At 32.6% G+C, this 11407-nt stretch overlaps 1 protein-coding gene across 1 annotated transcript; it reads right to left on the reverse strand.

Moving 5' to 3' along the window:
- Positions 1–4373: 4373 nt before the first annotated feature.
- Positions 4374–9704, reverse strand: LOC143067660 (ER membrane protein complex subunit 5-like). The gene is made up of 4 exons (XM_076241094.1): positions 9562–9704; positions 6376–6428; positions 5593–5696; positions 4374–4865 (listed from the first exon to the last, which is right to left on the reverse strand). Exons 1-4 carry the CDS (start codon positions 9632–9634, stop codon positions 4784–4786), a joined length of 312 nt encoding a protein of 103 aa, XP_076097209.1. The 5' UTR covers positions 9635–9704; the 3' UTR covers positions 4374–4783.
- Positions 9705–11407: the final 1703 nt, after the last annotated feature.

The following is an 11407-nucleotide window of genomic DNA, read 5'->3' on the forward strand; positions in this document are numbered from 1 at the left end:
TTGTTGTCTCTTTGACACATTCCCCATTTCCATTCTCAATTTTATTACAAACCCTTGTTCTCTAATCTTCAAAGTTTGTCGTGTGAATCTCCTCCTAAGCAATCAGTGTTACATTTGCCCCATTGTGTATGAATCCTGCAATTTATTTCTAGTAGAAAATATGTTTTGTGAATATTTATTTTTAGTTCATCTCAAAGAAAGCCAGTACTTTCATTGACTGTATCACATAAATCTTCATCAAGTTCTTTGATGCTGTATAGTGTATATTCAGATGAACCATGAAAAGTCTAAATGAAGGTCTTTTTACCTTAACTTTGAGGTTTACTGGCTTTTATGTTTTTGTCTTATCTCACCTACGTTTAGGAGGGGAGACATAAGGTTTGGTGATATAAGTGGCAGTGAACATGTTAGTTATGTATTAGTTTGTGATTAGGTCCTTTAAGGGGAACAACTATTGGTAGGTCAGTGGAATTGGCATTTGCAAGTCTTATTTTTATGGAGATTGTATGGCCACACATCCCTCAGTCATGGTTCATAGACCCAGAAACTCTTGCAAAATAAATAAGATGTGGGATTTTCTTGTTAAAATTTGTGTTGAGGTAAGTTTGAAGGAAACCACTTCTGATCAGTCAATTGCAGTTGTATTAGCATTGGCATATCTCATTTCCACTGAGTTTTTGATCCTGCCCCTCAGTATTAACTTTTTATACCCCCGCTTTAAAAAAGGGGGGTATACTGTTTTACCTCTGTCTGTCAGTCCGTCCGTCCATCAGTCCGTCAGTCAGTCCGTCCCGCTTTAAAAAAGGGGGGTATACTGTTTTACCTCTGTCTGTCAGTCCGTCCGTCAGTCCGTCCATCAGTCCGTCAGTCAGTCCGTCCCATGAAACTTTCGTCACATTTTTCTCAGGAACTACACATCCACCCTTTCTGTAATTTGGTATCAACATTTATATATGTCAGCCATACTGTGTGATGCGTTTTCAGATTCATCACTTGACAACTTCCTGTTTACCGAACACTTGTCTGATTTTACACATGATAGCCAAGTTGAAAATTTTCGTCACATTTTTCTCAGGAACTACAATACAAGGATTTCTGAAATTTGGTTTCAGGATTTATATAAGTCAGCTACACCGTGTGATGCATTTTCAGATTCATCACTCGACAACTTCCTGTTTACCGAACACTTGCATATTTTTACACTATTAATATTATCCACTTGCGGCGGGGGTATCATCAGTGAGCAGTAGCTCGCAGTTTCACTTGTTATGAATGTTTTGCATAGTAAACAGGAAAAATTATTGCCATTTCAATTTTTTCATTGTACTATCAAATTTAAATACAGCCAAGACACATCTCTGTGTCATCAGTTTTTTAAGTTCAGTATTTTGGATTCATTATTATTTGTGAATACTGAATTTTGTGTATTTTAAAAAATGCAAATGAACCTTGAATTTACAAATTGTCAACGGACTATGGAATTTATTAATAAAACTCTTATAAAATCATCCCAACAAATAGAAAAGATGATGAAGGGTATATGTTAGTGAGACAGCAATCCAACAACATGATAAAACTAGAAAGTTCTTATATAGCCAAATTTCCTATACTATGTCCTTATTATCTACAAAGTTTCATGAAATATTTTTGTGTAGATTGAGGAGTTGTGATGACAAACTGATGACGAAGAATATTTAAGCTGAAATTCAAAGTTCAAAGGATCATAACTCTTAATTCATAATTGCATGTCAATATTCAAATCTACACAACATGTAAATAGGATGACCTTATCTACAAAAATCATACAATTCTGTAATGAGGTTCCAGAGGAGTTGGGATAAAAAACTGTTGCAGTAGTATATTTTAGCCAAAATGCTAAGTTCAAAGTGGCTGGCATAAATCCTGGGGGGGGGGGGACATAATTTCCTGTTTGTATGCAAATTGACATTGCATGTCCTTATTATTTACCAGGTTGTGTGGTTTCAGAACAGTTGCATTGACAACAAGACTGGCTGACCAAGAACATTATACCCTACAAACTTTGTTCCGTGGGGTATGATTAATACTTTTCACATCTATACTCAGACAGATGTAAATCCAACTTGTGGTGAGAAAAGATGACAATCCGGAAATTGTGTGTCACAGGTAACAAACCAGTCTTAATTTTAATTATTCCCCTGTTGCTCCAAGAGATAACTGTAAAGGCGATTATATGTAGATGTAATATGTAGTCCAATACGACTACATGCTTGACTAGAGGACGAGCATACATCTTTTATTTTTGTCTGTTTCACATATGACACCTATTTTGGTACATAGAATGGTAGTAATGTGTACATGTTCTGTCTATCAGGGTTCTAAAACTTCACTTTGTTTATATTGGTCAATGTTAAGTTTTCATGATTGGGTCTATTTCTAGAACCTAACAAGAAAAAGGTCAACTATATTTGGTGTATGGAAAGGTTGCAAGAAGAACAAGTCCATCTGGTAGGAATCATCTGATCTTGACCTAATTTACATGTCTCATTGGTCAATATTTTTAGGGTACATGTAGATAATTTTCAGTTTACCTTGATAAGTTTAAGTGTTATAATAATAAACATGATCTGGTAATCAAGTCAAAGAGAGCTGTATTTAAACTGTTGAGACCTACATTTTGTAGGTCCTTCTGTCTTCATTTAAACTAAACTTGCCAGGAATTGTGTGTGGAACCTCCTTTACAGATAACAAGTTTCCTCTGGTGATAGGCAATCAAATAGAAAATTGTATTCAATTGTTTACTAATGTGCAAGTGTTAGGTGGAAACTTTCCTTTGTTGCTTGCTAAAACAAGCATTCTTTGAGATAAATTTTGTATGATGTAATATAATCATTGTTGAGACTGGTTGAGGTGACTAAAATTATTAAGTCTAGTGATTTTTCATTATTTATTAGTTTTAGTTACAAGAAGTTGGTATTTAGCACCTTAAAACTTCTTTTATTACAATATGCTACATTCTGAGGCACACAACAAGCCAGAAAAAGCCAGGTGTTAACATGTGAGACCAGAAGCATATGAATGAAGGCACCTAGTTCATTGCCCATTTTGAAAGAATATAACACCGGTTTTACAGAATTTTGGTTCATGAAATTTTGAAACCTGTGTTATGACTAAAACAGACTGATTTTTTTATTTGGCATTAGAATAGAGGTAGCAATTTTTTTGTGGATTGTGTCACCACATAATGAAGAGATAACTGTATTGTTTCTGAAGCTTGGTCTACAAATGTATGTAAACTTGGTTTTAATAATGTAAATATATGCTGCTCATCACTATATAGACTCAATTTGAAACAATAAAACTCATACTTTATGTAGGTCAATAAATAAAATATAATACAGTTATCTTTTAATTATGTGGTGTCATTATCAATAAAAATATTGCTCAAGCTTAAAAAAAAACACCTATATCTTGTCTCTTCCAACAATTGTTATTATTCATTAAAATAAATTTCATTATAAACAAGGAAACATTTATATATTGTCAGGTGAGTTTTATTATAAAATCACATTACATATACAACAAACTATCCATGAGTTTTCTTTTTAGTAGGCACATATTCTATGCAAGCATTTTTACTTGCTATATTGACCATTAAAATATTCAATTGACAGTTAGGTGGAATACTTATACAACTATTTTTTTCAAATAGATTTGTTTTCATAGTGTTTTTTTTAGGTCTAACAAGACATTGGGTAACACAAATATTTGGCCAAGTTAGAAATGTTGCATTCTTTATTTTCTTATTAAAGGGACATTAACTGCAATGACTAAAATACTTCACTGAAACAATATTCACTTTCAAGACAATGATTCATTCACTTTAAATCCATATGCTTGCAACTTTTGATTTCATGTGTTCTGTAAGTTCAAATATTGAAAAGAATATAAATTGAAAAAATGAAATGTGGGACAACCAATTTCATCTACTGCTTGGAAGAGCAGAAAAATATTAAACTCTATCAACAATAAATAGCTATTTGAAATCAAAGTGTTTGAAAGAATTTTTAAGAAAAGGAGAATGACCACGGTACAAAGATGATGCCCCAGCTTTCATATACATGTAATAAAGGGACATAACTCCAGAAAGGAAAAGTCACACCTCACAAATTGAAACTTGATTTTTGTTTTTTTTGGTAATCAGCATGGTGTGCAAGTTTCATAACATTTGATTTAGGCAATTTTAAGTTTGAAAGCAAACCAATTTTGGGACAAATGTATGTACAGACCAGATTTACACTTTACGTCCCCATTGCTAGATAAAATTGTACCAAAATGACAAAATGTTTAATGATGCTTGTACTTCACATGGACAACATGAAAAACAGTTAAGATAGACATGTAAAAAGTATAATTTTACTATCCACAGATATGACAGAAAGATACATTAATGCAAATAATGTTAACAACACATGTACAACAGGTATTGCTCAAATCATTATAATAATCTTTGACCAATAAAAATGATCTTAACAGAAAAAGATATACAATCAAATATAGTAATAGTGATTCTGAATGAAAATAAAAATTCAAGTCTGTGTACAAAAGTATATATTAATTCTGACTATAAACAAGTCCACGAATGAGTAGTTTAGTTTTCCTAATAGTACATTTGTACTTATCATAGGGAACTAACAACATCCTGAAGTTATTTGATTTTGATGGAAGTCTATAGCTCTAACTCCTTTCAATCAAAATTGTCCAATGGAAAAGGAATGATTTCTGTAGATATATGATGCTGGATTTATCCTCTGTCTCTGTATAAAGCTACCCCACGGTGGTTAAATGAATACATGGATTGCCTACTACTTAACATGTCCCAAGATCTGCAAAAATATTCAATAAAAAGAATTATTTGATTAGAAAGTGTAGATTTCAGGACTTCAAAACTTGTCATAAAAAATAATTGGTGTACTAAGACATTTTGTTTTCAACATTATTTTTTCACTAATCTCGAAACATCAATATTTTCATAATTTTAGTACACTAGAAAAAAACAAATACAATTGTACTTCATATTGTTTACTAAAAAAGAACAGTTTTCTCATTAACTAATTTGTTTACATAAAACATATATACCTAACCTTAGCCCGCTACTTCTAGCAGAAAGGATGGTACAAGTAGTAATCTAACAAACATCATAAATTGAACATGCATCAGTATATATTTTGTGTAAATATATAAGTATATTGATGTTGATATTTTCTATTGTACATCTGTTCAATGATCCAAATATGGTATGCATGGATTCCTGTATCATCTTTATTAAAGATGTAAAACTAGTGCTTACATTAAGGCAACTATTTGAATCTATTCTCTGTTCCATGTATGATTGATACATGTAGATTTGCAATTGATTTTCCCTTAAAAAATAAAGGTTAAGGATTTTATCTACAGTGTAAAGGCTATCAGTTTATACATTTATATGAGGATTAAAACATTAGTATAGTCTCCTGCATCATGTATGACTTACTTCTTATGAAAATTTGCAATAATGGACATGTTCATACAACCTAAAAACTGAATAATTGAAGAATACCACATTTGACTTACTTATTATCAAGGTCAGCATTTGCTCTAATTTCTTTAAATATTCCAGATATGTGAACAACACCATAACAGGTCAAAATTAAACCAACAAAACACTGTAAAATTATCTGAAAATAACAAAACAAATGATGTATCAAAATGTTATGTCTTGCTTTAGTCTGCTGTCAAATAAGAAAACCATTCCTTTATAGGGTAATAGAAAAAGAAATTTGATTTACTTTTTTTATTCTGTATCTATATTACATGGGTTACCATGTCTGATTCAGATTTACAGTTCATATGCTCTGTTAAGAAATTATAAAAAAATTCCCGTATCTTAAGATTGGTCGTTGATGGAGAATAGAATAGTATGGAATTTCTTTTTGTTAATCTGTTTGATAGATTGTTTCGTCCCCCACTGGTACTCTGATAAAATTATAAAAGCTGTATTGTGAAACACCATTGTTGTCCACTAATATTGCAAATTTCAAATATTTTGTTCAATTTGTATTGACCATGTTGACTACTTGCTGTCTCATGGGCATTGACAGTTCCAAATATCTCATAGTCATACTTAATATAAAAAAATACAGCCAATTTCTTTAACATGTTTACTATGTAAATCATTAAATTTGAAAAAGATTACTAAATATGTTTTATATGTTCTAACCAATTTAATGTGTAGCAAGCCACAATAACTACTTCAATTTTATTTCAAGTGATTGCCTAAATATGTTCTTTTTTCATAATAAATCTATTTAAAGACTTTAAGTGACAAGTGCTATCATCAGTATAAATACAACTTACATCTAAAGGTAAACTAGTAAATTCTTGTTCTGTAAGTCGTAAATATGTGCGATCTGAAATGAATAATATAGTGTAAATCAAATACATGAAATATATACATTTATTTGTATGTATAATAATTCACAAAATAGCAAAATTTAAACAACTATATCTGTGTGAACAACTTCAAGGCAAAAAAAAAATATGCAGGTCCGACAAAACTTGTTTCTGTGCAGAACCTGATGGCCGGCAATATTTTAGTCTGCTTGGGTCCGCCAAAACTTAATTCCCTGTCTGTCCCGGCAGAGTATTTTGTTTATAAAATTGTGATCATCTTTCATAAAAGTAAATTTCCTGTTCACTCGCTTTTTCTTACTGCGGGAACCCGTATTTTCGCCCAGTGACAGTCTTTTTGTCCCAAAATATTCCCGTATTTCTGCCTGGTATGTTTTAGGTTTTAGAAATTGCTAGTCAGGAAGGAGGTCTATTAAGCATAGTTGACAAGTTCAGGAAATTTGTCATTGCAGATTAAAATTTGTAAGTGGGTCGAAGCCCAGTAAAAGGCCAAACCAGTCACCTATTCAAGTTGTAAAGCTGATAAGCCGTCCTTGTACAAAAAGGAGAAAAATTTCGCACGGGAAATGTAGAAGGTTCACAGGTTATAGTATGAAACAAAATCAAAATTAACGTTTTTAACAGGCTATTATTTGAACTTGGAATTTTTTTTAATCATGGAATTTGCATAATTTGATTGTGCTTGAAATTTTTAATAGATTCCATGTTTATTTGGTATTATAATGTTTTGAGCTGTTCATAACACTTTCCATACAATAGATAGATAGTGTTGTGCGCGGCACAGTACATTCTATTGAAAATGTACTATCTTCTTTGTAATAGAAAGTGTTGTGCACAGCACAGAACATTAAAGTATAGAATAAACATGGAATTTATTAAAAAAATTTCAAACCAAGAAATTATGTGAATTCCATAATTGATAATAATTCCAAGTTCAAATAATAGCCTGTTGTTTGTTCAATAGCATCTCATCTGATTTTGGAGTGAAAATATAAGTCTGGCATAAATGTGAATGGTCTGGCAAAACTTGGTACCCTGTTGGCCCCAATATCTGACAGGAAAAAAAAACTGTTTGCATCTCTGGTCTATTAGCTTGGCAAGTTAAGAGTTATCTTCTCTTGTTATAACAGATTTATTCACTGTGCAATATTATTCATGTATGATTCAAATTCGTTAAAGAAAAGTTTTTTTGGCAAGTACAGTAATTCAAATACACATCATTTTATAAATGTGAATATTTTATAATAAATAATAGGGCTCTTCGCGGTTAGTTCGACCATATTGAATACGGGGCAGATTTTCATAATGAAGATAAAACTAGTGTGAAAAATACGGGAAAACATCATTTAAACAGAGCAGTTGCTTGGAAACATGCATAGGATTTCCCATACTTTCATACTATATACAACTCTTTCAAAAAAATCTGTCCCCTTTCCAATATGGCTGAACTAACTGTGACGAGCCCTATTCATGACATTGATAGGAAAGGATCTAAAGAATGATCACTTCATTGTATAATTTTGTTTAAACTATCTACAAAGACAACATGTGAAGGTAGTGATCAAGTCCAAATAATTATGACATCTTGAAAGGCTAGATATTAATTTTTTTCTTTGACGCCTTACATTTGTACATCGACGCAGGAAACTGTCAAAGTGTAACCGGAGAGCACGAATTTCATTACAAAATTGCTTGTCTCCACTGGGACTCGAACCCGGGACCTCTGTGTTACAAGGCAGCGCATATACCGACTGAGCTAAAGAAGTACTTCCTTAGCTCAACCGCTAACGGCTGACTAAGTATCTACTAAGTTTTTCGAAGGGAAGCAATCCCGTCACACTTCCCCCACCTCAAGAGTCATCATACCATTATGACTCTCACACAAATATACCCTAGCTAGAATTCCTCTCTAACTACCGTGGGTTTTTTAGTTGGGCGCCAATGTAACCAGTGAGCACGAATTTCATTACAAAATTGCTTGTCTCCACCGGGACTCGAACCCGGGACCTCTGTGTTACAAGGCAGCGCGTATACCGACTGAGCTAAAGAAGTACTTCCTTAGCTCAACCGCTTACGGCTGACTAAGTATCTACTAAGTTTTTCGAAGGGAAGCAATCCCGTCACACTTCCCCCACCTCAAGAGTCATCATACCATTATGACTCTCACACAAACATACCCTAGCTAGAATTCCTCTCTAACTACCGTGGGTTTTTTAGTTGGGCGCCAATGTAACCGGAGAGTACGAATTTCATTACAAAATTGCTTGTCTCCACCGGGACTCGAACCCGGGACCTCTGTGTTACAAGGCAGCGTGTATACCGACTGAGCTAAAGAAGTACTTCCTTAGCTCAACCGCTTATAGCTGACTAAGTATCTACTAAGTTTTTCGAAGGGAAGCAATCCCGTCACACTTCCCCCACCTCAAGAGTCATCATACCATTATGGCTCTCACACAAACATACCCTAGCTAGAATTCCTCTCTAACTACCGTGGGTTTTTTAGTTGGGCGCCAATGTAACCGGAGAGCACGAATTTCATTACAAAATTGCTCGTCTCCACCGGGACCTCTGTGTTACAAGGCAGCGCGTATACCGACTGAGCTAAAGAAGTACTTCCTTAGCTCAACCGCTTACGGCTGACTAAGTATCTACTAAGTTTTTCGAAGGGAAGCAATCCCGTCACAAAAGCAAAAAATTAAAATAGCCTTCCAAAACGTCATAATTATTTGGACTAGACAAATGCTAGAAGTGATCACAGTTCTGCCAACTTTTTATGAAGCAAATGCGTGAGATTTGGCCAAAATTGAAAAGATCAAAGAGAAAAATCAATAGATCAAAGGAAAATGCCACCAAAAAAGCATGAACATGCAGCCCTGTGATCATGATAATTTTAAAACCAAGGAAGAATTCATAACTATTTGGACTGGTAATCTGGTAATCAATGTCTAATCGGAATTGACAAAAGGATAACAAGATATCAAACACAACTAGCTATTCGTTTACAAAGGACAAAGAAAACATCTCTTGAAAATGAAGGGGATTTTTTATTTTTTAGGTTCATTTGTAACCAGAATCATAACATTACTCAACTAATGGTGTTTTGTAACTGACACTTCCTATGTAGGGACTTACGTTGCGCTGCAGAATAAGCCGCATGAGCCATCGCCAGAAGGCCTAGGATTACACAAATCTTGCTGAAATTCATTTCATTTTTTCCAACCGGAAGTCCATGTGCGATGCCAAAAATGAGATGCAATCATACAACAAATTACCAAAACGGCTTCATATTGCAATAAACTAAAATGAACAAAAATGGTCTCTAATAATCGAGTTCATGTTCCTAACCAACACTGGTTGTGGGAAAAATTTCAAAATATTATTTAAATTCACAGTTTTTTTTAGATTCCATTCGGCCTATAACAAAATCGGACTATAACAAACTCGGCCCATAACACAATCGCCTCCCAAAATCGGACTATAACAAACTCGGCCCATAACACAATCGCCTCCCAAAATCGGACTATAACAAACTCGGACTACTAGAAGAAGATATAAGTATGATGATTGATGTCGGTTTCTTTATTGCAAATTTATTATCAGTACTTGAATTGAAATTACAATACATACATAACACAGACTATGTGACAGAAAAGCAGGTGTTGTAGTATTTACACAAACATTATTTTAACATTTCAGTTCTAAGCTTAAAGATCTAAATATAATTTTATCTAAATTACACAGCTCTTTTACATTGTTTGTTTTTATTAGTTTAATAAATTTGTACATCGATGTTTTTTAGGGCTAAATATAAATTGTTCTTAAATCTTTGAAAAAGTGGACATTTCAGGATGAAATGAAACTCATCCTAATAAAGAATAACATATTAGTGATCTTTAGTGAAATTGTTAAAAAGTCATTCGCTGTCAATTGAATTTCTCTTTGTTTGTGTATACTAATTATGAACAAGGATTAAACACAAAACATACACACACACACAAACGCCAATCATTATAAAATCTGTTGTCAATAAACATAATAAACGAGAAAATCACAATAATATTTCAAATAGAAGTTAATTATCCTTATTCAAAAATATCAAATTCAACTCATATAACACATTTATTAAATAAAATGATGGATCTAAGTTTATTTTTATAATACTTTTCTAAATATTATTTTTTCAAAAATATTTATCATTGTCTCGTAAATTTGTAAAGTTATATATGTTAATTTATCTAAAGTATTTTTCTGAAAGTAAGAAAAAAAAACCCATTAACTTCCCAATTTAGTAATCGTAGTCCGAGTTTGTTCAATATATTTCTGCATATAAATAACGGAAGGTCGAGTTTGTGATAGTTATATATATATATATATTTTATTCTGAAAAACCTATGTTGATACAATGGTATACAGAAACACATAGACATACATAATAATATTATAAGACACATGGTGAGGTAACAGCAAATAGAGAAGAAAAGAATGCATAGGTTTGAAGGCTTACATCTTATCAGAGAGAATCCATTTTTGTATTTATGATTCTAATGAGCTTACACAGCTTTTTAAGTTTTGATTGTTTTGAAAAATTCATGACTGCTTTAAACTTTAGAGTATTAATGTTGGTACAAAATTTCTCATCTATACATTCTTTCCTTTCTTCTGAAAAATATGTACATTCTAAATTATAGTGAAATTCATCTCCAATTTCATTTCTATTACACAAGTTACATGTTCGATTTACTCTTGGTATGTTTTTTCATCTACCAGATTCAATTGGGAGCTTGTGATTTACGGTTCTAAATCTACAAAGAGTGAAAACGTCTTTATCGTCTAGCTTGTTGAAATAGTTCTCGAAAGCAAAACTTTCTTTATAAATGCAATAGTTAACCGTTTTAGGACTGTTATTTATATTTGAGCTCCAAGTTTGGATAAATTGATCTTGGAGACTAGTTCTAATCGTATGTTTTAGCCAATCATA

Source organism: Mytilus galloprovincialis, chromosome 3, assembly GCF_965363235.1.
Source record: "Mytilus galloprovincialis chromosome 3, xbMytGall1.hap1.1, whole genome shotgun sequence".
Taxonomy (NCBI): domain Eukaryota; kingdom Metazoa; phylum Mollusca; class Bivalvia; order Mytilida; family Mytilidae; genus Mytilus; species Mytilus galloprovincialis.

Coding starts and splice junctions, on each gene's coding strand:
- LOC143067660 (XM_076241094.1), bottom strand. CDS start 9,634: ATGAATTTCAGCAAGATTTGTGTAATCCTAGGCCTTCTGGCGATGGCT. Junction 5,697..6,375: donor TTACTAGTTTACCTTTAGAT/GTAAGTTGTATT, acceptor TGTTATTTTCAG/ATAATTTTACAGTGTTTTGT. Junction 4,866..5,592: donor AATGCTGACCTTGATAATAA/GTAAGTCAAATG, acceptor ATATTTTTGCAG/ATCTTGGGACATGTTAAGTA.